Consider the following 19,484-nt stretch of genomic DNA (forward strand, 5'->3'; position numbering starts at 1 on the left):
TTTCCTATATGGAACTGTTAATTGGAAGCCCATCCTCAAGGGTTAGATTTGCAGGATAGAAAATAAAAATTCTAAAATTGGTATACTATTAATGGTCTGATTGTACATCCATTTAAGAACATTTGGTCCTAATATTATAAGTACTTATAAAATGATTTTACCTTCATGAGGTGTACTTATTCACCCATGACTTCTTATACATCTATGGTTCATTTCATTAAATGGAGTTTTATGGGAGAAATATCCCATTGTTACCATTAATTTTATGTTTATAAGAAATTGCTTAAATTCTACTAGAGAACTTACAAAATGGACTATAGAGAAAATATTACCTTAAGGAAAGCTTCTTTTCCTGGGCACTTTATTAACTAAAGGAGGATCTCATATTTTGTTTTTGGTTTCAGAACTTCCGATGGTGGAAAAGCTGTTGGTACGATAGAAGTCAGTCTTTTGAAGATGGGGGAGATAGAGGATGGGGAAACAGACCACATCACAACAGATGCGCAGGGACAAAAGGTAGGATCTCAGGCAGCTCATTGCACAAATTAAATTAGAAATGATCAGCTGCGCCAGATGCCTCTGTTGCGGACACCACAGTGGGGTATAAACTCTCATTTTTCAAAAAGTAAAATGAGAAAGCAGTCCCAGACTTGGAGTACAAAATGGGATGGATCCTCTGAACAAAAATATCCATTTTTCACAAGAGTATACTCCTCAGAAACACTTGCGTTCACTGGTCTAGCTCTCCATGAAATGCATTTTCCTTTCCCTGTAGAACAAAGATAATCATTTCAGCTCCATTTTTGCAGTAATTAACCACTGCCTAATAGTGTTAAAAAACTGTGAGACCATTGTAAAGGGTGATCTGCTATCCAGTTGCAATAACTTCTTTAGAAAGGGATAAACTTTGATTTGACTAATTTTTTGACAAAATGGGGTCACTCTCTTGGATGAAAAATGTAGTACTTGATGAAATTATAGGAAGGGAAAAAGTCTATTAAAAAGGATGAGCTATGGAGGAAGCTATATCCAAGATGTCACCCAAGCAGTATTCCTTCCATGGAGCTTAGCAGGATGGGTTCTACTCCATGCCAGCAATTGTTTGCCATGTTGTCATCTTCTTTATTTATGACTAGTCTGTCCCCAAGGTCCCTTTTGTCTTCAAAGAGAAGGAATTTGAAGGAAAAAAATATGTTCTTTGCAAGGAAAAATTTTCTCTAAATGGTTTCTGCAGATTCAATGCCAAGGTCTGGAAATGAAACAATAAGAACATTTAAAAATGTATCTGGAATATTGGTAGAATGGAAAGTCCTGAACGTGGGGGGGGGTTCAGAAGACATGGGGTTCAGTGTCTGCCCTGACACTTGGATAAAGAACTTGAATCATTTGTATCTCAGTTTCTTGAACTGTAACTAAGGGCATGAGGTTCAATTCAACTTTTATCACCAACCATGTGCATGAAACCTTACAAGAAACATCATATATGTTGTAGAAAACAGCTAATATTTCCCTCAAGAAAGTTATACTCTCTTTGAGGAATGCTGTAAGTTCAAAGATAGAAGTATAAGAATAGGACAACTGGAGGAGGGAAGAGGCACTGATAGCTGAGGAGTTCCGAAAAGGGCATGGTCCTCTGATGAATAATGAAGGAAGCTGATGATTCTGAGAGGTGAAAAGAAAGTACAAAATCATAGAGGGAAAGAGATTGACAAGTACAGGGAATAGCCCAGTAGCCCACTTACTAGAAATATGGATTTCTTCAAAGGGTATTCATCCCAAAGGGTCCTTTTAGCTCTAGAATTTATGAAAATGATTCATCAGTTTTTTGACCTAGAATTGTACTTCATTCTGAAGTCATAGCTATTATGACAAAATAAACCTTTTGCTTAAAGTTTCTTAGGTCTAATGCTGGTAGTACATGTAAATCTGCTTAGTAGATGATATTATATGTCCCTCAATGAAAAAAAAATTCCATTGCTATAATTTTCTGAAAATTGATAAAATGCTTCCTTCATGGCACCCCTCTATTTAACACAGTAAAGGCAATCATTTAATTAAAATCACAGATTTATCGAATTACTGAAAGGACCCTAATGCAACTTAAATCTAAAAAATACCTCCAGTTTCATTTTCACCCCAGCCATTTTCTGCTGTTTCATCCTCCAAACTAGATCACATAAGATCTTGTCTGAGCAGAGCTAAGCCTTCAGGATGACCATGCAACTTAAGAATTCTAATCAAATCAATGATACCATTGCCTCTGAATAGGGCAATTGACCATTCTTGGGCATCTTCCTTTTGACTTCTCAATCTTAACTCCTTTCCCTCTCTATCACTTTCCTTCATAAGTTTTACTCCCTTAGAATATAAACTTGAGAGTAGAGATAGTCTCACTTTTATATTACATCTTCAGAGATTATCACAGTGCTAGTTTGTTTATTCATTGAAGTCTCTTAATCATCCCTAAGTGTTCTCTTTTCCAGGTTAAAGCTCTGCAATACATTTAACTAATTTAGTCCTCTCATCATTTTAAGTATCCTTTTCTGGACAGCTCTTTTTTTGTCTATGTCACCTCTAAAATTGGATGCCTAGAATAGAACAAACTATTCCAGATTTTGTTAGATCAAAGCAAATTCCCTCACTCTTGAAATAATGCATCTTCTAATGCAACCTAGGATAGTAATAATGGGGATGATAGTGCTAACCTCCTAGAGTTGTTATGAGGCTCAAACGACAAAATAGTATTCAATAATTTATTTATTTTTACATTTATAGGTAAGGATAGTTTTTCAACTTTTTTTGTAAAGTCTTCTCCCTCCCACTCTTTGCTCCTACCACCCTAAGATAGCAAGTAATCTGATATAGGTCATACATGCAGAACTATGTTACACATATTTTCATTTTCATCATGCTGTGAAAGAAGGATCAAAACAAAAGGGAAAAAGAAGGAAAAACAAAAAGCAAATTTAAAAAAGTTAAGCTAGTATACTTTGATCTTCTTTCAGATTCCATAGTTCTTCAAATGAGGAAATATTTACAAATCATTTCATGGTGCCTAACATAAATTGCTATATAATGTTAACTATCATCCTCATCCTCATCATTGATTAATTTTGAGTTTCTAGTGGATTAAAACCCAACTTATTTTACTTGTAGCCTATATACATGAAACTATATTTATGAAACTTATTTTTTCATTCAAGTATAGAATATTATTTTTTAGGGTTTTTTTGCAAGGCAATGGAGTTAAATGGCTTTCCTAAGGCCACACAACTAGGTAATTATTAAGTGTCTGAGCTCAGATTTGAACTCAGGTCCTCCTGACTCCAGGGTCAGTGCTCTATCCACTGTGCCACCTAGCTGCCCCTAGAATATTATTTTTAATACCTAGAAAGTTCCATCTTCTTTAATTTGGCTTACAGGTCTAAATCTGTCAGTAGGTAGATTCCTCTCTCATCTATAGTGTCACTTATATCACAGGTTAAAGTTTTAGGAAATATGGAAATAAAAAAAAAGAAATTCTTTGGGATACTCCATTTGGTGTCTTTCCAAAAGGTGATATCCACCCAGTAACTAATATTTGCTATTCAATTAATCTTTTTGGGATCTACTCATGCAACCCACTCTACATCCATCTACTGTTATCTATCAAGAACTTTCCAACATCAGGAGTAAGGAACCTTTTTTTCTGCCAAGGGTCATTTGAATCATTCACCTGCAATATTTGATCAAACATTTAATTGATGCACCCCTAAAAAGCTCCTACATTTATTAAATTTTGAGTCTTTTGTGTGGTTGCCATGGCAGCACCAGACAAAATGATCCGTAGGCTGGACCATTCCCCACACCATTCTATGTTATCTATAAGTATAACATATTAGTCTTAAAAGAACTTTCAAAAAATAGATATACTTTCTTTCATATTCCACTCTTCTACAACTTGCTAAGAGTCTTCTTCTCTTATCATTAAATGAGTTTAAGTGAAAGAAACAATTTCTATTGGTTAGTTCTCATTCTCACTGCATAGCTACCTCACCTTCTTTTCTAATCATACATCTTTCTAACAGTATTTTTATTTCACTTCTCCTTTATAGTAATTTTTGGCAATATATTATATTCCACAGTAGATACCATGTATTTCTACATTATTTTTAATATGTGATCCATAAATTCATTTCTTTATAGTGACTTACATTCATATAAAATCACTGAAGGAATTTTGATGTTAGAACAAAAGTGAGCCTTCATTTCATGCAAAAGATTAGGACCATTAAAGGCACTTCACATTTTCCTAAATGCAACCTAACCAGTTCAGTTCTGAGCCCATATTATTGATCATATGAAGTGTTATTCCTGAGTTCTGTAAATTGAATATCCAATTATATATATATCATTATCTAGGCAATAGAAATTTTTCATTTCCTTTGCACAAATATTTATATAAAAACAAATTGGAGAGACTTGAATATTGTTTAGGAGGCCTTCCAGTTTTACAGACATTGTTCTTATTGTAATCTTCAAATAAAAATATATGGAAGACATAGCCTTTCATAAGGAATTCCTTACTACTTGGATTCTTTGGGAAATGTTCAGCATATCAGTGGCAAACACCTTTGGCAAGCATACATCCTTCAGCTTTATAATTTTACATCAAAGTTACGTCCATTTTTATATCTTTTCAAGGAATCCTGTATGATTATAGCACCAGAATAAAAGAGGGAAGAGATTATTTAAGGTGGCATTTTGCTCTACTGAATTAAAAAGCACAGTGGGAAGCTTGTCTTCAGGACAATCTGTAATCATTTGTGTATTGAGGAATAGAAAGATAAGCACAAACTTGTTCCTGCCCTTTAATTTATATGTTATTCTAAGGAGGTATTAAGGTCCATTTTGTGGTTTACAAAACTGGGCTGGATAAGAAGTGATACACCCATGTAAGTAGAAGTGCCAAGAGTCTTAGCCAGATATTTGGACTTCAAATGGACTACTCATTCTACTACCCCCCCCCACTACCAGATGCCTGTTCAAGCAACTGGAACCAAATCTAAAGTTGCTTCTCTGTGTTATATCCATTATTCATTTTGTGAGTCCATGGGAAATGCATTAGTCTCTCCAGAATAGAATTTGGCCCAGCATCGTACACATTTGAGAGGTTTTTTTTTTTTCAGCCAAATTCTTTCCCTTTGAATACAAAAGAAGCTCTGATGTAGGATTGTTATACACAAAGAGGATAAAAACATGGCAAGCACATGTCAGAGTACATCCCACCTCTGTGTCCTGTTTGTAGTAGACAGAAGGCCAAACCTTTTAGCAGGAGAGATCAGAAGACCCTCACCAATTGTTTGAACATTGGCATGTGGCTTTTCCTCTCTTTGCAACAGGTACACACCAGGACTTGCCTAAGGCACAGATGGGTTACAATTAGCCTTGGAGGGGGAGAATTCCTTACATTGGATGAATCATATGTCCTTTAAATATCCATGTGATGCCTTCTTCCTTCTCCTCTCTGATGAATGCTTCCTGTTTTGGAGCTGGTACCCTTGGCCAACTCTCCTTTGTTTTATAGTGAATGATCCCAATGTGGTCATTTACCCTTTCTAGACTCCTACTGGGATCTTATATAGAAGATAGATGTATTTATATATATGTATATATTATATATAAATAAATATATATATTATATATATGTGTATATACACATATACATACATGCATGTATAAATATATATGTATATACACACACACACACACACACACACATATATATATATATAAAAGATATAGAGACAAAAACATGAATCTAGCTCATACTCTAGGAATTCATTGCCTTTGATATCTTTTCCTATATATACATTTGAGCTAATCAAACATCTAAGTCATAGAATGCTTATTTTTACATCTTATTGACTTTTTTAATGTCTGCTTTGGGGTTTTGTCTTTTTCTTTTAACACTTCTTATCTTTCAGTTTTTCTCAAGACTTCCTTTGGAAAGCTATTGCATCTTTCCATCAACCTGAGTCCTATCTATCATCTATCTATCTATCTATCTATCTATCTATCTATCTATCTATCTATCTATCTATCTATCATTTATCTATCTGTGAACTTAAAAAGCAGTTCTTTATACAAACTTCTTTTTAGTTCTTTATTTTTATATTGAAATGTTTTGTGGATGACAGTTAAGTTCACAATAAAAGAGATTATGGGATTGGTATCAGAATGACTCCCTATAGTGTAAGATCATATCAGCTATTTCAACTTTTTGAGCCTTACTTTCATTGTAAAATAAGATTAGATTAGCTTGAACCTCTGATGCCTATAAAACTTTTCAGATACAGGTATGTAGAGGCAGCAGTAAATGTGCAGTTTAGGACTGCAGGATTGACCTGTGACTAAATTGGTAGGGATGTAGATGAGTGGTGCTGAAAATGGAGCAGAAGGCCAGTGGCAGAACAACCTCCCTAAAAATTCTGATCACCTCTCAAAAACCTCCTTGACCACCTGTCCCATATGGCCCACTGCCCAGAATATGCTATGCCTCCCTTTACCTGGTCCCTCTCCCTTCTTTGAGAGCCAGTGAATGCTGCAGCATTGTGTCCTTTGCACAGAACAAGTATGTTTATGTGAAATGATCCTGACATTATTCTCCTATTTGACCGAATTTGATCTCCAAAAACTCTTCAAAGACTCAACTGCATGGGCCTAGAAATAGAAAAGATCCAAGTTCCTGTGCACTTGTGCTGGATTCTGGAAAATGGCTAAGAGACCTAACCCTCCCATGCTGAGATGAGAATTTAAACACAGGCTACCTCTTGGCTGATGCATTTCATGTTTTAAACTTTCAACATTTTGCTAATTTTTAAAAATGAACAAAAGTATAATTTCTCTTGTGATCCATATAAATCTTCAAGTTGTGTAGATGAAAATGTATATCACTATACCAAATGCATTTATAGACAGTTTTAAAAAAATGTTGTCACTGGATAAGGTTTCTGTAGTAAAGTATATGATGTGAGGTGGTGTTCATAGTGGACAGAGTGTGGAATTTATTCCTTCTAAAACTTGACAACTTCCATTTTGTAAGTCAGAATTGTGGTGAGCATAGGATAGGTAGGGCTTTGCCTAGCTGGCATGGCAGCTGAAGGGTGGCAACAACATTTTTTCTGGGAGTGGTGCACATATTGTCCTACAAAAGTTTGAGGTCCCTTAGATCAAAATGTTCTGAGTTAAAATCTCACTTCTGACATTGGCTAATTTGTTACAAATGGCAAGTGCTTCTCTTTTCTGAGGCTCTCTTACCTTCATTTGTCACATTAGTATAATAATAACTTGACTACATTAATCAACCTTGTTTACCATGAGGCGCAAATGAGTTAATTTATGAAAAGTGCTTTGCAAAATTTGTCACTATATAAATATCAGCAGTGATTATGTGGGAATGTCAATCTCTAAGACAGTTTTCAAAGTAGTTTTTTACTTTTCTCCTAAGTGTCAATACAAGCAATTTCTCTTTAAAAAAAAGTTTCATACTAACCTAAAAACTAATAGTTATAGTACTACTTAGTGTCAAATGCTACTAAAGAACTTCAGGATTTCAAATTATGTAAATATGGAAAAACAAAGAAAAAATAATTTCCTAGGAGATGTGTTTCCAGTTGGTCATTCACTCCTCTGGTTAGAATTGGTGCCTCTATTTTGTTCCATTTCAACATACTCAACTTATTTCTTCTAAAACTTGACAACTTCCATTTTGTGAGTCAGAATTGTGGTGAGCATAGGATAGGTAGGGCTTTGCCTAGCTGATATGTCAGGTGAAGGGTGAGGCACAATATTTTTTCCTGGGAGTGGTGCACATCTTGACATGGTGTCCTACAATGTTTTGGGGTCTCTTAGTCCCCTTGCACTGGAGCCACTTCTGTGCACTCAGTGGTCCCACCACACTGACATACTTGCTGTTTCTCAATCAATTGCTTGGCTGTTCTCCAGGCCTAAAATGTATTTCCCCTCCTCACCTGTATCTTTCGGTTTCCCTGGCTTCATTCAAGATAAATTAAATCTTTCATACTGAAGAAGACCTTTTCCCATTCTTTCTCTTTAAGACTCCCATCCCCACTTCCTGTGTCTTCGGTCTTCGCTCTGCTATTACCTTCTGCGTTCACTCTTTCTTTCATTTACATAGTTATAGGTGTGTTGTTCTCCCCCATTAGAAGGTGAGGTCCAGTTTTTTTTCCTTATCATTCTTTGTAGCCCCAATGGTAAATACAAATACCTAGCCTTAGTAACTACTTGATAAAAGGGTATTTATTGATTGTTCATGCTCCTGAACTCACTACTCTACACAATTAATTCTGATGAGATCACCTTACCATCCAATTAATCAAGGATGAATCTAGTTCTGTTTGCTTTGTAAAGCAATCCTTTTGCAGGCTAATACAGTCTAGCTATCCCTATTTCCTTTCCCCCTTCTCTAACCTTCCCTTTTCAATTCCTTCTCTACTATAGTACTAGACTAATTTCTCCCACTACCACCCTCCTTTTGAAGGATTTTGTCCTATTTCTCCATTAAATTCCTCTAATGATCTGTTAACATATATATATATATGTATATATATATATATGTATATACATATACAGACATACATACATTTAAATACATAAAATATCCCCAAATCTTAGTTTATGGGACTACTGAGACCATCAAATCCTACCCAAACCTAACAGATCACCCAGCTTTACTTTTGTCTATCTTTTAGGTAAACTAAACCTCTTTTAAGTTAATCAGTTCTTTTCACATCAGTATAGCTGTAATTACTTGGAAAATTTTTCCTAATTTTAAGTTTAAATTTTCTCTTCTACTTTTACCCATTGTCCCTAGTTCTACTCACTGGGTCAAGGAGAGCAAGTCTTTATCTTCTTGACATGGGACAACCATTTAAATGTCAATTTTATGCATTTCATGCATTTAAATGCATGAATACTTTGTCATATCAGCTGTGTAACCCTGAGCAAGTCATTTTATCTACAGGATTAAGATTTTTACATCTCTACTATAAGACATTATTTTAGAGTAGATGGGATACCAGGTTAGGAATCAGAAGACTTGGATTCAAATCTCTATTTGTCCACTTTATAACTGTGTTATATTAATCATGTCACTCCCTAACCCCCTCAAAAATATATAAAAATCGTTGCACTACTTTTGCACTAGATGAAAATAGTAACACATACAGTTCTGATTTAACAAAATAAGTTGAGGTGTTAAGAAATTTGTTCTTTTAGACCACCAAAAAGGAGGTCTGGTGGAATTGGAAATTCCCTTCTGAAACACACATTTTCCTTAATAAGTGCTCTTAAAATGGGCTTCTTTAGAGAAATGACTCTGAAAGCTTCTTAAAGTATTAGTGGCTCAAATTTTAACTACAATTATGTGAACATATGCATAAGACATGATGTTAGACAAGAAGAGAAGTGGAGAATTAAAAACCTTAAAATGAATGTATTCTGTTAAAGAGTCCTTGGAGGATATTTTGATGCTCAAAGAAAATAAAATTAAAGTCTCCAATTGTACTATTCAAGGAAGCTCTCTTTATATATACATTTTTAAAAAAGGGAAGTGCAGGATTAAGAGAGAGCAAAGCAGAAAACCAAATTGAATAACATTTGAAATAGTTTATACAATGCTTGTAGGGAGAAAGCTATTTATATAGCAAAATCAGCAATTTGGAGAAGAAGCATAAGGGAAAATTAGGTTCAACCAAGTTTCATCACCTGGGTTTTCAGTGCTAAATCCTTTGCCCTCTCTCACTTTGGATCAGGGATGATCTAGTTACTGTTTCTTAGATGAGAGTAAGAGCTTTATCAGATAGATACCATGGCTTGGGGTACCCTGTAAAGAGGAGCAAGGTTCTCAAGCACCCCTAACTACCCTCAACCCCTTTATCACCTCTGCCATGTTTGTAGACCACATAGTAGAGTTGAAGGATGTAGATCAGTATGTCTTAGGGCAAGGGATAGTGTTCTTGGAGAAGCCCCATCTCTTTGTCAGAAACTTATGTTCTCATCTGTAATGGCAGTAGCAACAAAAACAGTCTATGTTTGAAGCAAGAATTTTTAATCTAGTGTCCATGAATATATATATATATATATATATAGTTATTATAATTTTTCTACCTTATTTGTTTTCAAATTGCATGCAAATATAATTTTCAAGATTCATCCTTTGGTAGCTTTTCAGTTCCATGTTTTTCCATCTTACTCCTCCTTTTCCAGATTAATCTGATAAAGGTTCTACATTTAAAATTATGTTTAACACATTTCTATATCCATCAAGTTGTGAAAGAAGAACTAGAACTAAGGGGTGAAAACATTACAAAGAAAGAAAAAACATAAAAGATGTTTTAAAAAGTGAACACAGTATGTTTTGCACTGTATTAAGAGTCCAGTATTTTTCCTCTGGATGTGAATGACATTTTCCTTAACAGATCTCTCATGACTCCTTGATCAATGAACTGCTGAGAGGTCAATCATAGTTGATAATCTCACAATGTTGCTATTTAGTATGTTAAATGTTCTCTGGGTTTTGCTCACTTCACTCAGCATCAGTTCATACAAATATTTCAATGCTTTTCTGAAATCAGGTCTCTCATAATTGCTTACAGAACAATAGTACTCCATATTATTCATATACCATGATTTGTCCAGTCATTTCCCAAATTGTTGGGCATCCCCTCAATTTCCAATTCTTTGCCACTAACAAAAAAAGCTGCTATGAATATTTTTTGTACATGTGACTCTTTTCCCCCTTTTTAAGATCTCTTTGAGTTATAGACCTAGTAGTGATATTGCTGGATCAAAGGGTATGCACAGTTTTATTGCCCTTTGGGCATAGTTCAAAACTGCTCTCTAGAATGATTGGATCAATTCCTGCCATACAATGTTTTTCATTAATTTCCTTGATATTCTTGACCTTTTGTTCCTCCAGATGAATTTTATTACTAATTTTTTCTAGCTTTTTAAAATATTTTTGGTAGTTTGATTTTCATGGCATTGAATAATTTAATTCAGGTAAGATTGTCATTTTTGTTATATTTCTTGGCCTAATCATGAGCAACTGACCTTTTTCCAGTTGTTTAGAACTGACTTTAATTGTGTGAAAATTATTTTCTAATTGTGTCCACTTAGTTTCTGGGTTTGTCTTGGGAGGGAGATTCCCAAGTATTTTATATTATCTATAGTTTAGTTAAATGGAATTTCTCTTTCTATCCTTTGCTGTTGGAATTTGTTGGCAATATATAGAAATGCTGATGAGTACTGAGGGTTTATTTTATAGCCTGATGCTTTGCTATATTTTCTAATAGTTTCACCAGCTTATCTGAGAAATATACCATCTTATCTGTGAAAAATGAAAGTTTTCTTTTCTCATTGCCTATTCTAATTCTTTCAATTTCTTTTTCTTATTACTAAAGCTAACATTTCTAATACAATAGGAATAATATTGGTGATAAAGGGCATTCTTGTTTTACTCCTGATCTTCTTGGGAAGGCATTTAGTTCATCTCCTTTACATATAATGCTTCTTAATGGTTATATATGGAAAACTCTATTTATTCCATTTTTCCCTAGGTTTTTTTTTTAAATTGGAAATGGGTGCTGTGTTTTGTGAATGACTTTTTTGGCATCTGTTCTTCTAATATTGAACCATCCCTGCATAACTGTTATAAATTCTACCTGATCATAGTGTATTATTCTTGTGATAAAACTTGCTGTAATCTCTTTGCCAAAATTTTATTTAAAAAGTTTGCATCAATAATCATTAAGGAGATTCATCTGAAATTTTCTTTGTTTTGCTTCTCCCTAGTATAGTTATCAGCAACCATCTTGGTGTCATAAAAGGAATTTGGCAGGACTTCTTTTTCAACTATTTTTTTGAAATAGTTTATATAGAATTAGAGTTAATTGTTCCTTAAATGTTCAATAGGATTCAATTGTAAATCTGTCTGGAGATGTTTTCTTAGGGAATTCATTGATGGCATGTTAAATTTCTTTATCTGAAATTTGTTTATTCAGATATTTTATGTCTTCTGTGAATCTGGGAAATTTATAGTTTTGTAAATATTTATATATTTTACATAGATTGTAAAATTTATTAACATATAGTTGGATTGTTTTTGTAAGGCACATGGAGTTGAATGACTTGACCAAGATCACACAGCTAGGTAATTATTAAATGTCTGAACTCAGATTTGAACTCAGGCCCTCCTGACTCCAGGGTCCATGCTCTATCCATGGCTCCACCTAGCTGTCCCTATTAGCATACAGTTGGGCAAATAACTGAATTATTACTTTAATTTCCTTCTCATTGGTAATGATTTCACATTTTTGATGCTGGTAAATTGATTTTCTTCTTTCTTTTTATAATCAGATAAATGTTTATCTATTTTATTGATATTTTCATAAATCCAATTCTTAGTTTTATTTATTCAATAATTTTCTTTAAATTTTATAAATTTCTCCTTTGGCTTTTAAAATCTCTAATTTGTTATTTAATTGGAGATTTTTAATTTGTTAATTTTCTAACTTTTAGTAGCTTGTCTGATTCATTGATCTCCTCTTTCTTTAAATTATTCATGTAAATATTTAGAGATACAAAATTTCCTCTAATAACTGCTTTGACTGCATCCCACTGTGTTCTAGTGTAATATTTCATTGTTCTCATTGTTTTGGATGAAATTGTTGATTATTTTTATGATTTATTGTTTGATCCACTCATTCTTTAATATTAGTTTATTTAGCTTCCAATTCATTTTACCTTATCTTTCCATGGTCCTTTATTACATGTAATTTTTTTTGTATCATGATCTGAAATGAATGAATTGAATATTTTTACCATTCTGCATTTGATTATCAGGCTTTTAGGCAGTAGCAACAAAACTAGCCTAGCTTTGAAGCAAGATTTCTTAATTTCTGTTCATAAATATGTAGGTATTGTAATTTTTTAAAATTTTGACTACTGTATTTCAACATAATTGGTATCCTTTATAATTATGTATTTGTTATAATTAAAATATTATTCTGATGAGAACTTGACTTCACAAAGAAGCCAAGACAAAGGGGTCCATGATACCAAACAAAAATGTTAAGAAATTTCTATATGAAGGCTAATTTACTCACTGCACTGACAATTAAGCCCCTACCCACCTTGGCCTCTTAATTTTTCTTGAGTTTTCCAGAGATAACTGCTGGAGCATTTTGTTGGAAAGATTATTGCAATTTAGGAGTCCATTGGATGACCTCAGAAAAATCACATCCTCCTTCAAGTTCTTTTTTACCCACTTAGGATGATACCATTCTATTACTATCAGAGAAGTTGTACATGTCAGGATTTCAGCAAGTTTATGTCCTTTTCATTGATGCCTGGTCTTCTCTATTTCCAAAGACAGATTGTTTTTAATTTTTTGTGGCCAACATAATTGATCATCCTGAAACCTATTTTCTGGCAGCTGATCTTTTTCCACTATAGCTAAGCTGAGATTTGCTTAATGGACTCACAATCTATATCAAGATCTATCCTGGAAAAGTCTCCAATGGGTGAAAACTTCCAATGCTTGAGTTGTATTGTCATAGACTTTTGATAATAAATGAAGGACCAGAGAAAGACTTTGCTGAAGGCCCTTGTTATCAATGGCTCATAATTATAAATATTTTGTCCAGAGCAATTAAAAGAGCTTTTATTAATTAACTTCTCTGCCAAGAAAGGTCATCTCTACTAGTGAGAAAAGGCTATGAATTACAACAATGTACAGTCTTATATGCAGTTTGAAAGGCTTGTTCCTCCCTTTGTGCCAATCATAGGTCAGGCTTACAATCTAATTAATAACCCTTACCCCATACTATTCTCTAATAATGTTCTCCCTGTCCTGGTTATTATACTAATGAGCACAGGGGAGTGTACAGTAATATGTTTGAACTTCATTGAGCAGGTACAAAGGATAAGGACACAGATCCTAGGTCAATCCCTTGTCTAGTTGAAGCTAGTTTTTGACCTCTTTCTAGGTTACAAGGCTTAATGTCTGATGAAGAGACCTCACTCAACTCAATGATTAGTCAGAATCATTTATTTTGTCTTACACTCACATAATCTAATCATATGTAGGTATGCTTCCCGAGGTAATTTTTCAATAAAATATTTGATACATTATAACCAAATCTTTTTTTTTTTTTTTTTTTTAGGTTTTTGCAAGGCAAATGGGGGTTAAGTGGCTTGCCCAAGGCCACACAGCTAGGTAATTATTAAGTGTCTGAGACCGAATGTGAACTCAGGTAGCCCTGACTCCAGGGCTGGTGCTTTATCCACTGCGCCACCTAGCCGCCCCTATTATAACCAAATCTAATGTAAAGAAATTAAATTCTACCATGACATCATCCTCCCAAGAGTTTATCTGAATGTATGACCTTATCTTCAAGGCAGTTAGTGCAACAGAGCTCTGGTTTTGGAGTAGGGAAGAACTGAGTTCAAATTTTGACTCAAGACACTCATTTAACTTTATGATCCCCCCACCTTGGCAAGTCACTTAATCTCTCTTAGCCTCAGTTTCCCCATCTGTAAAATAGAGATAATAGTAACACCTATCTCTAAATGAGGATCAAATGAGATCACCTATAGGTAGTACACCTTAAACTGCCATATAGTTGTTTGCTTTTGATAATAATATTATTATGATCATCATTATCATCACTTTGGCTCCACCTTTCATTGGTAGAGATAAACACTTATCTCTGTCCATTCACTCTTTATGATAATTGCCAGAATGTTTCAACTGAGCTTTTTTTTTTCACAAGGTTCAAATTGCTACCATCTCTTCCCTTGAGACACTCTGCTAGATTTAGATTCTACCATCATCTTCATCATGTTCCTGGGTGTTTTTAGTCTCTGGTAACCTTCCCATAACTTCCTTTTATGTATTGTCTTTCTCTATTAGGCTGTGAACTTCTTGAAGAGAGGGAGTGTCATTTTTTATTCTCATTTGCACTTAACCCAGTATCAGATTCACAATATGTGTTTAGTGCATGTTTATTGAACTTTATTGTAGGGCAGTGGAAGTATCTGTATTTATTTAGCATCTTGGAAACAACTGCATGCTTATTATCAATGAACAGAGTAATTAGTAGAAAAATACAGTATTATATAGACTGTTTCCTCTGCCCTTGCACTTCAACCTCAGGTTGCTATTCTCCCAACAGATATATATGAGGATGCATTTTATACTTGTCCCTGATGCAAAAAATTACTAGTCATGACTGCATACAGGCCTTACTGACTCCAGTGCTCTTACAAGTATGAATCTAAAACTGAAAGAAACATCAGGCGTCACCTAGTCCAAACTCCACTTTTTGTAGATGAGGAAACTAAAAGCCAGATTTGGTAATGGTTGGCAGACTGACATGGCTAGTAAGCATCACAGGTGAGATTTGGACTCAAATTCTCTGACCTCAAAGTCAGTGCTCCTTTCATTGTGTGTTACATCAGGTTACTCTTCTTAAAAAAACAACAATTTTCTAGCAAAGGACTATCCAAGTTGAAGTACTAGGGTAAGGGTTTAACCATAAGGAAGTAAAAAAAAAACAACTCTGGAAACTGGTTATGGAGTAAACATGGAGATGAATCCCTCTGCAAATTTCCTTTGGCTATGATGGCTGCAAGATATGCCTGAGAACATGTACACAGCTGTGTAAATAATAGCAGAATAGTGGTAATAATAATATTAATGAACAACATTTGCTGAAGACCTGCTATTTGCAGAGTACTATTCTAGGTGAGAAGTGTCAAAACAAAGGAAATGGGAAATAGGTTTTCCTCTATTCAGAAATGCGATCCAGATAGAAAGAAAGAAAATGTACACCTAAGACAATTTCAAAAACAATTTTAAAAGTCAGAATATCTGAGAAATACTTATTTAATCAAGAAATGCCTATTAACTACCCTATGCAAAGGTATGATTGATAATCTTGGAAGTCCACTTACAGAGTGAATAGTTAGGAGGGTTCACTAAATGCTTCTAGAGGAGGTGACTTGTGATATAAGAGAAAGCCAAGATTAGAAGAGAGAATCATTGTCACTAATGAAAAATATAATTGGAAGGATTCTCAACAGAAACAAAATCTGTAGTTGGCTTGTGTACATGAAGCATGGAAACACTGATGCATAATACAATATTTAAGGAGGTTTCAGATACTGATATTACATATTATAGATCATTGTCACATTAAAATCCTAAATATTTAACTTTCAATTTTTTAGAAAGGTACTTGCCAGCCTTGTCTTTTTACTAATGTGATAAAAATGAAAATTTGTCCTTCATGAATGGGTGATTTGACTGAAATAATCCTTTGCTGAGGGGTATAACATTCTGATAAGGAAATATTCCTCTGACCTAAAAGGAAGAGAATAGTCATGCTATCATGTCATGTAAAGAGAAAAGTGTTCTGTTGGAGATAATAAGAAAATGACAAGCTGGTGTAGAAGGTTGATGTAAAGGTATACTGATACTCAGATATGTCATGTCATTAAAATGAATTTTTGTCTAGGAAAGCAAATCATAAACCCATTTGTGCCTATCCATACTGTGAAACTCTTGACCATGTCTTTCTAATATATATTCACCATAGGGGCTCTACCCAATATCCATGTGTCTCCTTCATATTTTATTGACATTGATCAGTAAATCAACAAGTGTTCATTAAGTACCTATTATGAGCCAGCAAGTATCCAAGCTTTCTCTCCATATCATTCATTCCTGTTTTTCCATCAGCCTTTTTTCTATGCTCAGATTGAGACAGATCAAAGCCACATTAGTAACTTGTTGGCTAGAAGTATAAAAGTTGCCCCTTGGTCCTTTACAAATGACTTTTTCTTTGTAATACCTCACTTGTGATGAGTTGTGTGCATGTAACCAAAGCCAATTATATAAACCACCTCCAGGGAAAGCAGAATGAGGTGAGGAGGCCAGAGCTCCTGTTTTATTCCATATATTTTCTTTTATACCTAATATTTTTACTTACTTGGTGGTAAGTTCTGTCATTCCTACATTGCTGAAAGATTGAAAATATTGTCAGCACCTTCTAAAATTGGTTTCCTTTTAAATTTTGCCCCCTTAAGCAATGCATCAGTTTGCCTATTCAGTTAACCCCAGTGGATTCCTATTATCTTCAAGATCAAATATAAAATCCTCTGCTGGAGTTTAAAGTCCTTCACGACTTGCCTTCTTCTCACCTTTCTATTCTTCTTAATATCATTACCTCCATTGTCCTCAGCCCCATTTACAGTGGGCCTTTTTCATCTCCTGATTGGGCGTTTTCACTTGCTGTCATGCCTGGAATTTCCTCTCTCATATCTGCTTCCTAATCTCCTTGTCTTCCTTTAAATCTCAACTAAAATGTATCCTTCTGCAAGAAGCCCTTCCTAGTATGTCTTAAAACATTAGAAGGATCAGGCATTTAAATTGATGAATAAATTCATTATTATTTTGCAATGAAATAAAAATTTTCAACTAGCTTCTATTTCCTTTTCTTTATTAAAAAAATGGTGTTCAGTAGTTTTTGCCATGTCCAACTCTTCATGCCACTTTTGTGGTTTTCTTGGCAAAGATACTGAAATAGTTTGTTATTTCCTTCTCCAGCTACTTTTTTTAGATAAGGAAACTGAGGCAAAAGAGGATTAAATGACTTGCCCCAGAGTCATAAATCTAATAAGTATCTGAGGCAAGATTTGAACTGAGGAAGATGAGTTTTTCTGATCCCAAGGCATGGGCTCCATCACTGTGCCACCCAGCAGCCCCCTGAAGAATTGCACTGCATCAATTGATGCTGCTCGGTCTTTTGAGATATTCTTAAATTCTCCTCCCATGGTACTTTTCTCCAAGAATACTGCCAATTCTAAATATAACTTGTATGCATATAGTTGTTTACATGTTGCCTCTCCTAGACTATGAGTTTCTTGGTGTTAGGGACTATCCTTTGCATTTCTTTGCCTCCCCACTGTTTACCCCAGTATCTTATACATAAATACAAATTAGTAGATGCTTAATAAATAGTAGTTGATTGACTGAAACAGAAAAACAATCCATTTGGGAATTGAGACTGGGGGGAGTTTTTGGAGAATCATTTCACTTGAGATTTTCCACAGAAGTAATTTTCCATCTGGGAAGTTGTTTCTCAGATAAATCTAAATTTTTCTCTTTATGTTTGGTATATTTGTTTGTTAAGTGATTTTTCTTGTTTTCTGACTGGAGACAGAGGTTGGCTCATCTGATCAAACAAATACTAGTGGCTATCTGCCCATGGAAATAGCAAAGGTCTCTCTACTCACTCTCTTGGGGCTAAAAAAGTTTTCCTTCATCTGGATATAGCAAGCTTCTCATCGCCAGGAGAATTGCGCTAAGAATAGATCAAAGAAAAACTCAAATTTAAAACTGTTTTACAAAAAAATAGAGGAAATGCCCCTTATTCTCCTGTCCAATTTCCCACTCCCTTTCTATTTTCTGCATACACCTGGGTAAGAAAAGGCAAATGAGCATGACCCATTAATCAGTAATGACAGGAATATAATATTGCACAGATGATCCCATATTTTAACAATGTCCTTTCTCTTTGAAGGGGTACTTAGATAGTTTTGTCAGAAACTTGTTATTGGCTTAGCTCCTTTTGCCCTTGGTAATCATGTATCACCACCTACTTTATTCTCTGTTTAAAGTTGCATTTACTATAAATCAAGAAGAAGTGTCTGCTCTTGGTCTGAAAGCAGCCCAGCTGAAAGAAATCCCTTTGAAACCATTCAGCTTGTCACAAATGATTTTCGAGCCTGCCTTAACACCGTTAGGAATGTGCATCTCTAGCATGTTTGGGACAATAATTCACGTTTTGCTATCTTTTGTAAACATTCTTTGGCTAGAAAAAGGATGTAGGCTGTGATTAAATAATGCAACTCTGTTGCATGGAAGAAATGTAAATCAATAATTAAAACCAAATGAGCTGAACAAAATGGGTAAGGCTGGAAAGAAAAGTTGTCAGGAGGGTTTGAGCCAAAGCTTCCCCAGACAGTATAAACCGTCTTCTGGTCTCTCAGTATTTGTCTTCTTGTTTTCAAAGCACCAATTCCCTTTTCTTTTCCAGTGTGCATTGGCGTGTGAGTGCATTGCCGCAGAAAGCGTCAGTGACAAGGACAGCTTACCTTTCTTAAATTCAGGTATGTGTCACAGTTTTAGAGACTTGTTTTGGAATGTTCTGCTGCCCCCCTCACCCTGATACATCTTTGTAGGTGTCTTGAACATAATTTGCATTTACTTATTTGTTCATGCAGTTTTTTTCACAGAAGACTTTTAAGTCTTTTGAGTGAAGGAACTATTTTTTTTCTGGTTTTGTATCCCCAGTGTCTGTCACAGTCCCTATTACACAGTTGGTGCTTAATAAATACCTGATGAAGTTAATTGA

At 34.6% G+C, this 19,484-nt stretch overlaps 1 protein-coding gene across 14 annotated transcripts in view; it reads left to right on the forward strand.

Annotated features, from left to right (window-relative positions):
* Positions 1–19,484, forward strand: part of INPP4B (inositol polyphosphate-4-phosphatase type II B) — a 981,822-nt gene that overhangs the window by 437,544 nt on the left and 524,794 nt on the right. For all 14 annotated transcript variants that reach the window (XR_012477007.1, XM_074229241.1, XM_074229248.1 and 11 more), the window contains 2 exons: positions 405–516; positions 19,167–19,239. Coding sequence is in view for 13 of the 14 variants with exons in the window: in XM_074229241.1 (XP_074085342.1) it covers positions 405–516; positions 19,167–19,239 (185 nt within the window). In the remaining variant the exon portion in view is untranslated. The remainder of the gene's footprint in view (positions 1–404; positions 517–19,166; positions 19,240–19,484) is intronic.

This window comes from Macrotis lagotis, chromosome 3, assembly GCF_037893015.1.
Source record: "Macrotis lagotis isolate mMagLag1 chromosome 3, bilby.v1.9.chrom.fasta, whole genome shotgun sequence".
NCBI classification, from domain to species: Eukaryota; Metazoa; Chordata; class Mammalia; order Peramelemorphia; family Peramelidae; genus Macrotis; species Macrotis lagotis.